General features: G+C 38.3%; 2 protein-coding genes across 3 annotated transcripts in view; both read right to left on the minus strand.

The window, feature by feature from the left end:
- Positions 1 to 609: 609 nt before the first annotated feature.
- ppt1 (palmitoyl-protein thioesterase 1 (ceroid-lipofuscinosis, neuronal 1, infantile)) lies at positions 610 to 10678 on the minus strand. Its single transcript, XM_043717736.1, has 9 exons — positions 10529 to 10678; positions 8601 to 8710; positions 6859 to 6986; positions 6669 to 6739; positions 6279 to 6381; positions 3567 to 3657; positions 3116 to 3214; positions 2042 to 2113; positions 610 to 872 (listed from the first exon to the last, which is right to left on the minus strand). The coding sequence occupies exons 1-9, from the start codon at positions 10653 to 10655 to the stop codon at positions 750 to 752; spliced, it is 924 nt and encodes a 307-aa protein (XP_043573671.1). The 5' UTR covers positions 10656 to 10678; the 3' UTR covers positions 610 to 749.
- Positions 10679 to 13080: 2402 nt separating this feature from the next.
- LOC122563681 (palmitoyl-protein thioesterase 1-like) overlaps positions 13081 to 17407 on the minus strand; it is a 24930-nt gene continuing 20603 nt past the window's right edge. For both annotated transcript variants that reach the window (XM_043717737.1, XM_043717738.1), the window contains 2 exons: positions 16847 to 16918; positions 13081 to 14780 (listed from right to left, as the gene is read on the minus strand). In XM_043717737.1, coding sequence (XP_043573672.1) covers positions 14658 to 14780; positions 16847 to 16918 — 195 coding nt within the window. In that variant the 3' untranslated portion in view covers positions 13081 to 14657. The remainder of the gene's footprint in view (positions 14781 to 16846; positions 16919 to 17407) is intronic.

A 17407-nucleotide genomic window follows, 5' to 3' on the forward strand; every position in this document is an offset into this window, starting at 1 on the left:
GACTGCAGATGCTGGAGATCCGAGCTGAAAATGTGTTGCTGGAAAAGCGCAGCACGTCCGGCAGCATCCAAGGAGCAGGAGAATTGACGTTTCGGGCCTGAGCCGTTTCCTGAAGAAGGGCTCATGCCCAAAATGCCGATTTTCCTGCTCCTTGGATGCTGCCTGACCTGCTGCACTTTTCCAGCAACACATTTTTAGATCTTCTAAACTCAACTAATACAATAGCAGGATCCTCAGCCGTTCATTAGATGTTAGGCCTACCATTCCTGGGATCATTCATGTGAATCTCTGCTGGATACACTTCAATGCTACTATGTCCTTCCTGAGGTGTGGGGCCCATGTAAAGAAAAATGTATACCTTGTGTAATTTCTCTCTGCTGCGCCACCCCCTCCCCCCAAAAAAAAGGTTGTGTTTCTAACTGAAAAGAAATCTACACAATCGTGAAGCAAACATGTCATTTACTTCAATTGGGTCATTTCTAGCTCTATTGAGAGAACATTTTAATGATTTTTGACATTGTTTTGCTTGGTTCGAATGTTACAAATTGCTAGAAAAATTGATTATGATTCAGTGCATTAGAACTGTTGATATGAAAGTGACAGTTCAAATAAAAATACATAAAATTTACTAGATTCTGCAAAAGTTTTTGTCACAATCACTATAAACAATACATAATGAGCCAGAGTTACAACATTACAGCATAGGCATATTGAATAATTAGTCAATATCTACCAGCTTAATAAAAGGGTCACTTGAGATACGGAATTATGTTGGTAACAAACCATTCTTCTGAAAACTGAAGGTGATCACCATTCACAGTTAGAAATTGCAGTTTGCCTGCTTTGTCCATTGTCTTCAAACCCAACCGATCCTATTGAGTGAAAAAACAACGCTTTTTTATCATGCAAATGTAAGTAGTGACTAGCTTTGTTTCAACTTCAACTGGGATGTCCTAAGCAGCCATGCCTCCTTACATAATCAAGTGGTTTCTATGTGACCAAAACCCTTGCCCTGATAATTTCTCAATTCTGCCAGTGATACTCAATACAATTCATGCTGCAGCTTAGTCCCACTAAGAGCATAGCATAGCAATGCAAGTCCATTCCAAGTGAAGCTTTCATATCTTGCACTGTAGAAGTTGTGCAATAAAAATTTTCCAGAATGCCAGATTTACTGTTATAAGAGTGAGGCATTCTAGTTCTAGAGTGATTTGTACACACAGTTTATTCTCACTATCACTGTGAAACCCATTTACATATTGTTCAAATTCCTATGGTTGCCATGTATCCATATGTCAGAATTTGCAGCCACATCACTGTCTTACAGGCCAATGGAAATGACTAGAGATATAACTTGAAGATATCACTGAGTTCAACCTTCACTTTGGGAAATCCTCTTCTTATTTCTGTTAAACATGCTTAAAATCCATTAGACAATATCCACTAAATTTCCCTTCAACTTTCTTTCCACAGAACTGTACTAAAATCCAATCAGGTTTGCAACATTTCTTCACCAAATTCCTAGAATATTAAATGCATGATTAACAAAAGTTAACTTGCAGTGAAAAGTAGTGTGCAGTCATAAAATACAGATTGATACTAAATCCTGTCCAACCACAAACCCATCAGCTCATCAAAAGATTTGCCTCTTTTGGCCACATTCCAATCTTGATTGTCGCTATAAGATCATTTTCTTGCATATTTTTACCCATCTGTTTTTATAGATGCCAAATGTTAAATTTCAAACTTTATTGTTGCCCTCTTACATATACAAACTTAACCAGTGCTGGAAAGATTACAAACTATTTCCGATGGTCTACTGTAGTTCTAATTTAGCTCAACATCCCTATTTACTGTAACTTGCTTTGTGTGGGTATTTTTGGAACTTCCAGTCAAATTTCTCTCAAAAACTTTACAGTCAGATTCCATGGACATATTATTGAAAAGGGACAGTGTGTTAGCATGTCATCTTGTTTCCCAAGGAAGATGCCTTTAACACAACAAAGGTAAATTGCACAAGTTGCATGTTGACAATTCTTACCTCTTGATAAAGAGCACTCTCCTGCAAGCTGTAAGTGTCCTTGGCTTGGCCAACTTTATAGAAACCAAACCACTGGAACATAAATGAGATTGATCATTTAACATTGGGTTTGATAAAATTAGACTGCTTATAAAGAATACATTGTGGATGCTATAATGCTGTGTCAAGGTTTGTATTTTGAAGCAAGATTAAAACTCTTCAGCTTTAATTTTAAAATCCAAGCAAGATTGGCCTGAGGTTCATATGGATGAATATGCATTGCTGCAATTTTTTTTTCATCTGGTTCTCATACAAATTAATGTCTGATCTTGCAGTTCTAGTTTCTGATAACCTAGAGGAATATAAATTTTCTGTTTTGAAGTGCAGACATTCAACCTTGTAGGGACACATCCCACATCTGTAGATTTTCTGTGCATCCGACATGTGCAGAATAGCAGCTAACTGATCATGCAAAATTCCTGTTTTTTTTTGTTTGACAAAGGCCACAATCCTGACCATTCAACCATTTTGGATTACTTGTTGTTTAATTTTTGGAAGCATTATGAAGTTCTCTAACTTGTGTCAAGTTGAACATGAGGAATTGACTTGCCTTGAAAATGTCCATTCACAGCTGTACAATCTACTTCAACTCTAAAGGTGGCCTCATGTGCATATCTTACCCCAATTAAATAGCATATTGCTCACAAGATGTCAAATGCAGCTAAACAGATGATCTCAACATAGTGGCTAAAAAGTGTCCATGAGCTTTATGGATGAGGACAGGAGAATTTGAAAAGTAGTTGGCTGCAGAGAAATGAAGCCAGAATACAGCTTGTATGGATGGCACGTTATTATTCAATACACAATTCGCAGCAGAAATACTGCAAATTACATTTTTGGAAAAGATTTGGCTTCCTAGGTTCAATACTTTCCTATTGTCATACTGATAACTCTCTAAGAGGTATAAAATGTGAAAGCAAACAAAATAAATCAATTTAAATGCAACTTTTCTGATGACTGAAGCAAAACTCTATATCCAATTTAAAGCTGCAATAACAGTAAGTTAGATGAAGCATCAAGAGTAAGCATTCTCACCTCTGAATCAACTGGATCAACCATGGTATCATTCAAGAATTTCACCATTACAAGTTTTTTCAATTTCATCAGATTCACCTTATAGCTTTCGTTAATGCCCTGTATCAGAAGTAGAAACAGTAATTGTTTGAAAATCTCTAAAATAGCATCAAATGCCAAGTTTTAATAATATTTGACAATTATACTTTGAAACATGCCTGGTCCAAGTGCTCAGCAAATCTACTCAATGACATAATAAGCAGCGAGATTGGCAACCCAAGACATAGATGTATGAATACAGTGGAAGACAAAACTACATTTCTACAAAATACAATGTCTGAGGTGATGCACACACCACTGGGTGGATTCTTAATGTTGTGCCGGCATTACATGGACATTGTTCATAATCATATGCAGAGCTGTCATAGGGAGAGGGTGAAAGTTTATTTTACTAAGACTATTGAGTACCTACCCTTTCTTGATTAATATCTGCCAAGAAAATACTCTTCTCCCTGTATAGGTCTTCATTTAAGGGATCATGCCAGTACTCTGCCTGCACCAAGCTAACAGGAAAACAATTGTAAATAAACAGAGTTGGTTGAATTTTAAGCAATTATAGAAATAACTTCCAAATTCACCATCCCTTTTATGACTAATTGTGGAATTGGTGAGAGAAAAACCATGGAAATGGACATCGTTAGATCCTTTAAAACTATTCCAATGAGTATTTAAGGAAGTTGTAGAAGACAAGATGGGACGCTGTCATGTTTTTAGTTATTAAAGTTGTTGGTGACTGCCTTGCATGACACTGCTACCAAGGAGGAGAGAAGCCAACTGAAGAGATTCAAAATATGAATAATGGCTGAAGTGATATCAACGCTGATTGGTCAAATGTTCAAGAACCTTTGAAAGCATTCAAGAGAAAATTCAACTTCCCTGAATCCAAACCCACTATGTTGCATTAATTTCAAATTAATTAACCTTGAAAAATTTCTGTAAGTCTAAATGTTCCAATAATTATCCTTGCCCAGTGAATAAAATGGACTCCTGCACAAGTAACTCTTGCCGCTGGATTTCTTTAAAGAAAATCCTGGACACAAACTGAATTGAAAGTGAAAAACCATTGGTATATTTCTTAATGATACTTGCTGTTTCAATTCTAAAATCTACAAAGTTTTATTCAAAATGGGTTATTTTTCATTACTTAGCAAATATGAAATCAAATAAGACATAGAACTTGCATTAAATTGCAACATTAAAACATAATGTTACTTTTAACCAGTACTGGTTATTCTCCATGTAACTAATACTTCATTCCTGCACTGTTTCCTTACTATTTTATTCACTCTTTTCTCAATTACCTTTCTAATCTATTCTTACACGTTGACACAGTTGGTGCTTCAACCACTAATTCCTTTAGTTTACTCCACTGCCTCAGCACCCTCTACATTACAAATACATTTTGCTTGGATCCCCTCATTAAGGCCCCACCATCATTGGTTTTAACATGCCTATCTCTACTTACTGTTTGTTCTATTCACAATTTCTAGCACTATTATGCACAGTGGTTAGCACTGCTGCCTCACAGCACCAGAGACCCGGGTTCAATTCCCAACTCAGGCATCTGTCTGTGTGGAGTTTGCACATTCTCTCAGTGTCTGTGTGGGTTTCCTCCGGGTGCTCTGGTTTCCTCCCACAGTCCAAAGATGTGCAGATTAGGTGAATTGGCCACGCTAAATTGCCCGTAGTGTTAGGTGAAGGGGTAAATGTAGGGGAATGGGTCTGGGTGGGTTGCTCTTTGGAGGGTCGGTGTGGACTTGTTGGGCCGAAGGGCCTGTTTCCACACTGAGTAATCTAATTATCAAACCACCTGTAAATTTCCTTTTTTCCTAAATACTTTTTTTATTTGTTTTCCCAATAACAGGTAACCTCCTCTTTAGTCGGCATTGTATCTACTCGCTGCCTTGGCATGCTTCCTGGAGAGTTCAGCCCACAATTTTGTGACATTACTTGAACTGTGGCTTTAAAATTTCCTATTAGGTTCATCAACACTTCCTGCCTTTTCTATATCCCACTTTCCAAAACACTATGACTCTATCCGGTGAGCATCAACTCCAAAATGGCTCCAGCCTCACATCTCATCAGCCTTTTCCCATTCACGTTATCATTTAATACCACCTTGAATTCTGCCTCTTTAACAAAAGCATTTCACCATCCTCTTGCAGTTTTTTTGGTCCTCACTTATTTGTGTTATGGACTAGGCCTGACCCCTCAAAACATTTTTAAGGGAGCCCAGACTATAACTTTGCTATATGTTTAGATAGGTGTATAGTGGATATTCCCGGTGTAAATTAGCTGGCTCAACTGCCAAGTTTTAAACAAACAAGACTGATTTATAAAATTACAGAATGCCCCCTCGTGCTAGCCATGATCATCCTAGAAAAAAAAAGACCCTCACTGTCCACCCTATCTAACCCTTTGATTATATATCTCAATTAAGTCACCTCTCAACCACCTTCTCTCTTTCGAAAACAGCCTCAAGTCCTTCAACCTTTCCACGTAAGACCTTCCCTCCATGCCAGGCAACATCCTAGTAAATCTCCTCTGAATTCTTTCCAAAGCTTCCACATCCTTCCTATAATGCGGTGACCAGAACTGTACGTCCAAGTACAGCTGCAGCATGACCTTATGGATCCGAAACTCGATCCCTCAACTAATAAAAGCTAACACACAATATGCACTATCTTAACAGCCCTATCAACCTGGGTGACAACTTTGAGGGATCTATGTACCTCTCTGCTCATCTACACTACCAAGAATCTTACCATTAGCCCAGTACTCTGCATTCCTGTTGCTCCTTCCAAAGTGAATCACCTCACATATTCGGCATTAAACTCCATTTGCCACCTCTCAGCCCAACTCTGCAGCTAATCTATGTCCCTATTAACTCCAGTAAATTTAATTGTATCTACTTCTTTATAGTTGTTCAGAATGTGCCCTTTATTGTTACATCCTCATTATCTGGGAATGAACACATGGCAGAGAACAGCATATTTGTTTTTTGTAACATTAGAGAAATTTACTGATTGTTTCTTAGTTCACTGTGAAATCATTAGACATATAATTCAGGCAATAAACAAGACAAGATAGTCTGATCTTAACACCTCAACATTGGTATACTTACTGGTCTTGGATTGGACTGCTGTAAGCACCCACGTTCAGCATTTTTCTTATCAAGTTACAGATCTGGGAAGTCTCTCCAGGACAGCGAGGTAAACCGTACACTCCTAATGGTGGAAAAAGATACAGAATTTAGTCTGAAATGACTTCTCTTTCCATCTTTTAAAAACCAGCCTTGATTCAAAGGAAATTTGCAGGAAAACAGGGCAAATTCAGCAATACACTGAAGTATTGTTGTTGTTTTAGTTTAGTTATAGCTCCATGGCCCCCTCCATATATTAATAAAAACCTAACAAGTGTGCAAAGTCAAACCAAACCTATGTAAGTATTTCAACTTATGTAAACTACATATCAAATTAACTTGGATAGAATACAATGTTGTCATAAATGTTACCTTGATGTTGGCCTCCAAACGTGATAAGTTTTAACATTGCAGGAGAAGGACATCTTTGTGCCACAGCTCTCCTATAACAAATAAAAATCCACAAATGAAAGAAAACTTCAAGTAAACAGTCAAACCTCCCTTCAACTCCAATTTTGAAAAAAAATGTTACTTTTCGCAAGTCTGATTTGGTTACACTTACAGAAATTGACCACCTTGAGAGAAGCCCATTGCATTGTATCCATTCTGTAGATTCTTGTCCTTGGACAATATATTACACACCAGCTCAACCTGGTCATTTACATTCATGAAGAAACTGTTCTCCATGTCCTAAAAAGTGTTCAATATATAAAAATTTTTAGTAACACATAGAAACATAGGAGTTAGAAGTTGAAGTAGGCAATACACCCTTTCAAGTCCAGTCTGCCATTTAGCATGATCATGGCTGATCTTGCCCTGGTCCCAAAACTCCACTCTCCTGCTTGCTCTCCATAGCTATTTATTCCACTTTTCATCAGAAACATATCTATTTCTTTCTTGAACCTGTTGATTGATTCTGCTTCAAAGGCGCCCTAGCACAGTGAGTTCCATAGATTCACAACTCTCTGAAAGTAGTAGTTTCTCCACTCAGCTTTGAACCTAACCCCCTCAGCTCTTTTTCTATGACCTCTTGTTCAAGACTGTCCCACAAGGGGGAATATCTGTTCCACGTCCACCTGATCAATCTCCTTTAGCATCTTATACACCTCAATCAGATTCCCACTCATTTATCTGAACTCCAGTGTCCAAGGTATTCAGCTGCTCCTCAAACAACAGCCCTTTCCTCTCTGGAATCATCTGGTGAACCTCTTCTGAACTGCCTCCAGTGTCATCGTATCCTTCCTCAAGGAGACCAAAACTGGTCACAATACTTCAGGTATGGTCTCACCAACGTCTTGTACAATTGGAACAAAACTACTTTGTTTTCATAATCCAGTCCTTTTGGAATAGATGCCAGGATTCCATTTGCCTCATTATATGCTGCAATTTACTATCCACATTCTACAATTCATGCACCACGATGCCCAGAGTCCTCTGTACTGACACACTTTGAATTTAATAATAATTTTCTCTTCTATATTTCTGGACAAATTTTGTGAGGGATTATGAAAAAATAGATCATTCTAGATCACAAGTTCTCTTTTTTGAAAAATCAACACTTTACTCAATATTTTAATATTGCATATTTAATTCAAAAATATCAAATTAGACAAAAACATTACTTTGTAATATAAAACCATTTACAGGCTAGTCAAAGCATGTACTACATAGACCAGGAGGGCATAATTCTCTTTGTTATTTATACTTTTCACTCTTCTCAGCCAGGTTACTATGGCCTTAGTGTTTTGGACTAGACAGTTGAGATCCTCAAGGATCTTATATCTAAACGTATTCTGTGTCTTATCTCAGACTATTTGCATGTATGGATGACTGACAAGGTCAGCAAAACTTTGTTGTATAATGCTTTCCAATGTCAAAACCCAGACCATGCACTGAATGGATTCATACATAAATAGGTTTTTTAAGGAAGTATATTCAGATTATTTCATCTGCAACTTTTCTTTCTAAAAGCATCTTAAGCATGAGGGTATACTGTCCTATACCTGGTTCAGACATTCATAAAGAACCTAACTGAATTTAGTTAAGCTATTCAATAAGATTAAAGCTGGAGGAAGGAGAGAATTTATCAGCTTCCTAATTATGAAAGCCCATAATATATTTACATATCACCACAAGCAAGATGTACGGCAGAACTACTGTAAAGGTCTCAACTGCACCAAATAACTTGTACAGAGTAATTTACTAAAGCTGATGCACCAGTGCCAGGAGTATATGTTATTTTGTAATAACTTTTATTAAAACATCACAATTGTGATCATTTCAACTTAATGGATTAAGACACACCTCAGCAATGCTATTTCCAATTTCCAGGGATAAGACATAAATTCCTGTGATTTCTTTTTCCACCAGTTTCTTGATAAATCCCATGCTAAGAGGATTACAGCAACTGTCACCTAAAATTTAAACAATTTGTACAGAAAACAGAGCAAGTGTTATATAGCTATTTAAATGTATTAAATAGAATTTTACAGTAAGAAAATCTGCAGCTTAGCCCAAATGATCTGAGGGCATTTTTGCTAAATTTGCAGATGAGAAAAGATAGGTGGAGAAGAGGAGACCACATCGAGAGCAACAGACACAGTAGATGAGGTGTTTGGAGGTGCAGGAAAATCTCTGCCGGATGTGGAAGGATTCCTTGGGGCCTTGGATGGAGGTTGGTGGGGGAGGGCTCAGGTTTTACATCTCTTGCAGTGGTAAGTGAAGGTGCCAGGAGTGGAGAGTGGGTTGGTGGGTTCGTGGGCCTAATGAGGGAGTTGCAGAGGGAATGGTGTCTGTGGAATGCTTTAAGGGGTTAGGAAGGTAAATGCAATCTTAACATTCATTTCAAAAGAGGCTAGAGATGTACTGCTGAAGGTGTACAAGTCTTGGTTCAGACCTTGTTTAGAATATTGAGAGCCGTTTTGGGCCTTGTATCCAAGAAAAGATGCTCACCTTGGAGTGGGTCCAGAGGAGGTTTACAGGAATGATCCTGGGAACGAACGACTTGTGCAATACAAACAGCGGTTGACGACTCTGGGTCTGTACTCAATGTAGCTTAAAAGGATGAGTGGGTTCTTATTGAAACTGAGGGGCCTGGATAGAGTGCATGTGAAGATGTTTCCACAAGTAGGAGAGACTAGGACCCAAGGGAACAGCCTCAGACTGAAAAGACAACACTTCAGAACTGAGATGGAAGAATTTTCAGCCAAAAGGTGATGAACCTTTGGAATTCATTACCACAGAAGGCCATAGAAACCAAGTCATTGCATGTATTTACGACAAAGATAGTTAAGTTCTTGATTGGTTAGGGAATCAAAGGTTACAAGGAGAAAAGAGGAGAATGAGGGTGAGAACATATCAACCACAATTGAATGGCAGGTTGTACTGCATTGGGCAAATGGCCTAATTCTGCTCCTATATCTTATGGTGATCTCCAGCATCTGCAGTCCTCACTTTCACCTATCTTATGGTCATGTTCCTTCTCTGCCCTTCTTCATCTAAGCCTATCTGCTACTCTGTTTTCACACAACGCATTTAGAAACTTCTACATTATTCAACTCTACGTGGTAGCAAGTTCCTCATTCGAACCATTCTGAGTAGTGGGTTTGTTGTTTGAGGAAGTATACCGGTTTGTCGTGATAGAATCAAATGCAATTAATAGTTGTTTTTTTAAACCAGAGCATTATACTTGTAAAAATAAAAATAAGTAAACTGTACGTCCCCTTTCGAATACTGCAGAAATTTTCAAGCTATTGCAAAATGGTTGGGGCATTCTCAAGGGTCGACTAGATGTTGAGTGTCCTAATTTAAATCAAGTCAGCTTTCACTTTTACTTCGTCGCCTCCACGCTTGATTATACAGTAATAGGATTTGCCTGACTTGATCCCACGAGGCAGCTTAAACAGAATACCCTTTATAGAGGAGTTTAGTTAATTTTTATAAGTCTATAAAACACCAATTGTGTGTTTATCGTGTATCCTATCTTCTAAAAGGCACATCGAAAATAACTGCGCGTTTCGTGTATTTTAAAAGAACAATCCACACAGTCTGTAAACATGTTCAAATACTAAATGAAATATTTAAACATATAATTTAAACAAGGGATCCGCTGGCAGTCAGTGACCAAGAGAACGATACAAACATTCGCTGTGCTCCCGCGATCTGTCAGTCCCCGGTTAACTCCGTTTCTAAAGTCTGTTTACTTTGAGATAATGTTTTCCCCGCCGTCTTACCCATGCCATGCCAAATGACCACCGGTACTGGCTCCGTGTCGTTACTGGCGGTCTCCCATGACACGGTTTCCCAGACGAAGGAGAGACAGAGAAGCAACAACATCCATCCTCTTCCCTGCGCAGCCATCTTACTCACTCATATGATCCGTGGTTGTCACATGATCTTAGAGCTTGTGTGTGGTCCGGAATAAAGTCATTGCATTGCATGTAAATGAATATTCATTTCAACACTTCTCAAATGTAATGAGTCATTTGCAGTCCACACTTCAATTAAATGTGGTTCACACAGTTTGTATAATCGATATACTCTCATTTATGGAAGTTGCTGCTTTTGAATTTAGTCACCAGCATACTGTGTTCCTTTTAGCATAAAGTCCATGCTACTACATACTAATCAAGATAAACCTAAAAAATCACCTATATCAAGCTTTCAGAAGCATAAGCTGAACAATCTTAGAAGACTGAAGGTCCAGCCGGATCCGTGCAGCCATGATACAACTTGATTCCCCACACCACCAGCTAAAGCCCTAAGCCAGTTCAAGAGGGTGTGAGGGGCAAAATCTGGGAAATCTGACTCCCAACGTTGTTCAAGATCAAGTTGTCATCACAACGAACATCTTATCAGCCATTAACATTAGGACCCCCCCTTCCTCCCTAAACTCCGGGGCTTATTGCAAAAGCTCCCAACTTCAAACGTGAATGATCCTTTGCAAAAAGAAAGAAAATTCTTGATACCCAATAGTTGTATCTTTATAATGGACCTTTGATTCACCTTCAGCTAATTTCAATAATCTTTCTGTACTGACTCTGTATTCAGGCAACAACAACAAATACTGTTTCAAATTGTAGCCACCACACTTTAGGATAGATGCAAAGGCATTGTGCAGAAAAGATTAGTTCAATTGAAGTTCCTCTCTGGAACCATTAAATTCATAGGTTGAAGCAGTTAGGACTTGAGAAGTCCAAGAGAAGGTTTGAAAGAGTATTTAAAAATAATGGTGTGTCTGAAATAAGTAGATAGAAAAAACTCTCCCCACTCAAAAGGACAGAAAAGCTAGCACAGAATAAGTTACTTTGCAAAAAGCAGCAATGGCAACATACAAAATAAAGTTTCTTCACAGCAAACTGTTATGATTTGGAATGCATTGCCTTGGCGTGGTGAAAGTAGGTTCAATTTGCAGGATCCAAGAGTGAATAAAAGTATTACAGAGAGAAGGCAGGAAATTGAAGACAAGCAGGTTGTTCACTTGGAAATCTGGTGTACACACTTTGGTTTCTTTGTCCTATGATATTTCTGTGCTTGTGTGATTACTGATACAGGAGGTATATTATCTGACCTGTAGGGAAATATTGAAGAGAACAATTCTTGCATATGTCCAGAAGCTGATTATAGAGCAAGGTTCAGGATAAACAGATGGATGGGCAAGATAATAAAAAATTCAAAAGGAAGAGAACACATTACACAAATGATGGTATTTATAGAAGAGACAAGAATTTAAGGTGGTTAATTTGAATAGCATGCAATTAAATAACATCAATGTTAGACACAGATTCATGATTTATACAATAAATTATAACTTGAAAGTATGAAATCATTATAGCTCCATACTAATCATTACTGGATTACTAAATGCACCCTTTGGCAATTTGATGTGGAAAATAAATCTTGCCTAATAAAGTGGCAGTGACAGTGCTGCAAAGACCATGCCTTTCAAAACTGGAGCATCTCAAACATAATGCCACGAGGGTCATGTTCCACACTCATGATCAAATGAGGCACGCTCCAGGAGGGAGCAACTGGTGTTCTCAGACATTTTTTAGATTAGATTCCCTACAGTGTGGAGACAGGCCCTTCAGTCCAACAAGTCCACACTGACCTTCCAAAGAGTATCCCATCCAAACCCATTTCCCTCCGACTGGTGTACCTAAAAAAATGGGCAATTTAGAATGGCCAATTCACCTGACCTGCACATCTTTGGGCTGTGGGAGGAAAACGAAGCACCCAGAGGAAACCCACGCAGATACGGGAAGAATGTGCAATCTCCACACAGACAGTCGCCCAAGGCTGGAATCGAACCTGGGTCGCTGGCACTGAGGCACGGTGGGCGGCACGGTGGCACAGTGGTTAGCACTGCTGCCTCACAGCGCCAAAGACCCGGGTTCAATTCCCGCCTCAGGCGACTGACTGTGTGGAGTTTGCACGTTCTCCCAGTGTCTGCGTGGGTTTCCTCCGGGTGCTCCGGTTTCCTCCCACAGTCCAAAGATGTGCAGGTCAGGTGAATTGGCCATACTAAATTGCCCGTAGTGTTAGGTAAGGGGTAAATGTAGGGGTATGGGTGGGTTTCGCTTCGGCGGGTCGGTGTGGACTTGTTGGGCCGAAGGGCCTGTTTCCACACTGTAATCTAATCTAATCTAATCACTGAGCCACCGTGCTACCCCATGTGAGCAATGATAGCTATTTTCTCTTCTCCCCCTTGGACTCAATCATTCGAGTGGTGGACTAGGAAATCCAGAATGGGTTCCCATGGTGAAACAAATAAAAGGAAGCAAAATTCAAAATGAAACAGTAGAATTTTATTCAATAATAGTCCAAAACTACATTGAACAGGTAAACAGAGATGAGAATGAAAACGATGCATTCTCATCACAAATAAATTAGTGCACATTTTTCAGGCCAATACGCAAAGTTTTCTGTACTGTATTTTAAAACATTAGTTTTTTTTTTAAAAAGTGTTAGTTTCTTTTTAAGAATTGATTTATAATATAGTCAGCTTTGCCTTAACCAGCACTTTATCAAATGGCATCCTTGATAAAGTGGCAAAAATTACCATGACGTTTGCTGTATTATTCTGTTCAATTATTATAGTTTTTTGAATTTATTTACCTCAATGTAAATATACTTGCGGTTCAATCGAATGGCCACAGGAAATATTAACAGATGATTCAACTTTGAGTCAACTTCTCCTCAAATACTGCAATGTCCAAGTAGTCAGTTGAGCATGCAAGTGAGAAGGTTTTCTGCCAGTAAGTTTTATTTCAGTGATTTATGCTTTAAGTATAACAGTGCTATGTATACCCCTGCATTACATTATTACTTAGTGTATGTTTTTATGTTGATTATTTGGCTATCTTGACTATCCGGAATTATTCGATCTCTTGGCACACTCGTGGTCCCATGAATACTGGATAATAAAAGGTTTATTGTAATTTCAGAGCGTGGAGGTCACTCACTGTAATACCATACCTCTCATTTGGCATCTGTAGTGCCTTGGTGATAGATCATAGAGTCTAAATGCAAAAATGACATTAAAGTCTTTTTGTCATTGTGCCATTTGAGAAAACGTTACAAATTAATGCTCTATGAATGTGAAGGTAAAAGATCCAATCTAAGTTGCCACAGATTTTTGAAACACATGACTAGCATTCCAGAGAGGAATTAATTTTGCGTCTGCTATATATCCTAATGAGAAAAATCTATTGTTAAAAAGTTAAGCAGCATTAATGCCCATAAATTCAGTGTGCAGTCTCAAATAATGGAATCACAAAATATAAGGTGCTTGCTCTTAAAATGTTTCAAGTGCCATTTCAGCATTAGCTTAAACTTCCCCATAAGAGTCAAGAGTAAGCTATTCTGCAAAGGGAATTATCAAACAAAGTTGGATCCTTCTCTCATCTAACTTGTAATTTTTCAGCAGGGGATATCAATGAGTAATGATTAAGTTTGGCAATAATTGCTGATTGTTAATGATGTTTATAGAAATACTGAAGCCATACCTGATAAAATGACTCAGAAAGTAACTCCTTTTTGTTCTGTATGGCTTATTCCTGTATAATTGATTCCACTTTCAAAACCATTATTTGGCATCAGCTTTTTCTCCTGCACTCAAATCTGCATTAGATATTGAATTGTTTAGCAATATGAATTAAGCAACATAAGGTATGAATTGAGTTCCATCATTACAAGTGCTGTGAATTCATTTAAAAGTAGATGACATTATGGAAAATCACAACTTGGAATAGAAACTTCTTCAAACTTGACTAATGAACCAGTTTTTTTTAAACACAGCTTTAGAAGTTCTTAAATGGATTAATGATGGCGGTGATGGCAAATTACTTGACAGCAAAAGGGTCACTTCAGGTAAGGAACTATGTTGTTAATAAACCATTCCTTTGAGAATTGAAGGTGGTCCCCATCCACAGTTAAAAATTCCAATTTTCCCGCTTCATCCATTGCCTTCAATCCCAATCGATCCTATGAATACAATAAAGTTAATTATTTTCCAGCCTTCTGGCTTCCTATAAAAACATTTTACTCTTGCCAGGTGCTGAACCTTGCTCAACTGGTCATTATTAATGGCTGAGCCTCAAAAGGTTCCTATTCCATCCAAGTGAGATCTAATCTTTGTGTGGTCTGCATTTAAAGAAGGCATGCTTTCTATCACCAAATTACCCTGAAAATGAACAGGAAATAAGGTCAACATGGCCCATCCACTGGTGAGAAACCGGTCATGGGGAGGCTTTCATATTTTACATTTACTGAGGTATTTTTGGAAAATATTAAATGCAGTATCAAAGACATGTACCTCCAAGTGTCTATATTGATTTTATAAGGTTAACCTACAATATTCCTAATACACTGTGGTAAAAATATTTATTTAAAAACAACAGAATTTGCACCCACATAACTGTGGCCAAGGAAAACAGCTGTTGACCTTTATCTGACCTTGCAGAACATCAGTACATCCATTAAATCTTTTGAGCTCAACCAAACTTAAGTATCAATTTAATCATTTCTAGCTAACCCTTTACTCCAGCATCATTCCTTGAACGTATTACATGCTTTTTCAAAATGTTTCCAAAACAGTACATAACATTCTGTGACGCATTTGTAGAAGTTAAAATGACCTCCTTATTTCTGAATCCTGCACTTCTGGTTACAAAAACAAATATTCAGCTTATGTTATGATCTATTTCCATGCACTGCCTCTTTTTAAATTCCTTGTACAAGTATGTGCCTAGGTCTGTAAAATACCATATTCCAAACATGCATGTTTCAACATGGAAATCTAGCATTGAGGCAGTGATTCTATTTGACTCTACAGGCTACACTATTTTGTGTCCTCATCCCAGACAAAGCAAGACAATCAAACTGTTCCCATTTTTAAGACGAAGAACCAAAGGACATGGACTAAGTTCTAGATCCCTTACAGTGTGGAAGCAGGCCATTCAGCCCATACCTACCCTCCGAAGAGCATCCCACACTATCCCTGTAACCCCACTTTCCCCATGGCTAATCCACCTAGGCTGCAAATCCCTGGACACCATGTGCAAGTTAACTTGGCCAATCCATCCAATCTGCACATCTTTGGACTGTAGGAGGAAACCCACACAGACAGTTAACAGAGGCTGGAATCAAAGCAGAGTCCTTGGAGCTCTGAAGCAGCAGTGCTAACCACTGAGCCACTGGGCTGCTTTAAGTGATTGGCAAAACCAGAAGGGACATGAGGAAGAGCCTTTTAAAAACAAAATGTTATTAGGATCTAAAATCACCTTCAGACAGTGCAGTGGAGCAGATTCAATTGTAGCTTTCAAAACAGATTTGAAATTGTTTTCAGAAAAATAATTGCAGGGTTTTGAGGGAAAAGGACTAAATTCAATATTTTAAGAGCACTGGCAAAGACATGGCTCAACAGGCTCTTCAAATGCTGTAATCAACAATGAGAATTAATTTAACTGACAAGATCTTAATGGTTTACACTATTAATCTCAGTGTTGAAAACCTTTCAACTTGCACATTTAATGGGATGTAGCTAATTTTTTTCACAGAATACTAGTTTCATTATTACTGTGGACAGCCTTAAGGTTCAGGAAAAATGAATTTGTTGGATGTTCAATTTTTTAATGTTAATTCCACACATTTTGAATTTAAAAATACTTTAGCTCCTACTTTATTTTGATGTTTATGCAATGGCACAGACAGGACTAGCTGAACAGTTTCTTTGTGTGTTCCATGTGGCAATTAGAATGCTTTCAGTTTCAAATTTGATCTCTCATCCCTGAATATTCATGGAAAATCTTTACTTAATACATTCCCTTTTAAATTTGATCTGTAACTCTTCCAACACCAGTTTACTTTCTATAGCTGACCTGTCATTTTGATTCTTGCTGTATGGTTAATCATTTTGGAACTGGTTAACATAGCCCTAATTTCACATAGGAATTTTACAGTCCGAATCAAACACTAGCATTCAGCTCCCCAGGATTGCCCCTCTCTACGGCATAAGAGAGATAAAAATATAGCATCATAACAAATCTTACCTCTTGATAAAGAACACTCTCCTGCAAACTGTAAGTGTCCTTGGCCTGGCCAGCTTTGTAGAAACCAAACCACTGGAACAAAAAGCATAATGAATTTGGTCATTTTATTGGTTTGATTCACTTGAAAATCCCTTCTTAAACTTCTAATTGAAGTTAACTGAAAGAAGGAACACTCATCTATAGGTTTACCGTGTGTCAGTACAAGATGAAAACACTTCAGATATCCCACTTTGTATCTATAGTTTATGGATACGTTAGCAGAGCAAAAGCTAAATAGCCAAGTTTTTGGTATTGAGACTGGCTCTAATGCAATGAGGGGTACGGCGGCTTCCAAGAGATCAATTGTGTTAGGGGATTCTGTAGTCCGAGGTACAGACAGACGTTTCTGTGGCCAGCAGAGAAAAAGCAAAATAGTGTGTTGCTTCCCTGGTGCCAGGATCAAGGATGTCTCAGAGAGGGTGCAGGATGTTCTCACGGGGGAGAGGGACCAGCAGGAGGTCATTGTCCACATTGGAACCAACGACATTGGAAGGGAAAAGGTTGAGACTCTGAAGCGAGATT

Source organism: Chiloscyllium plagiosum, chromosome 27 (assembly GCF_004010195.1).
Source record: "Chiloscyllium plagiosum isolate BGI_BamShark_2017 chromosome 27, ASM401019v2, whole genome shotgun sequence".
NCBI lineage: Eukaryota > Metazoa > Chordata > Chondrichthyes > Orectolobiformes > Hemiscylliidae > Chiloscyllium > Chiloscyllium plagiosum.

Bases quoted from the DNA above. Each gene is read 5' to 3' on its own strand.
- ppt1 (XM_043717736.1), bottom strand. From the start codon at position 10,655: ATGGCTGCGCAGGGAAGAGGATGGATGTTGTTGCTTCTCTGTCTCTCC. The intron at 6,987-8,600 runs GTGTGTCTTAAT...AACACTTTTTAG, and splicing joins TTGGAAATAGCATTGCTGAG to GACATGGAGAACAGTTTCTT. The intron at 873-2,041 runs GTAAGAATTGTC...TTCACTCAATAG, and splicing joins AGAGTGCTCTTTATCAAGAG to GATCGGTTGGGTTTGAAGAC.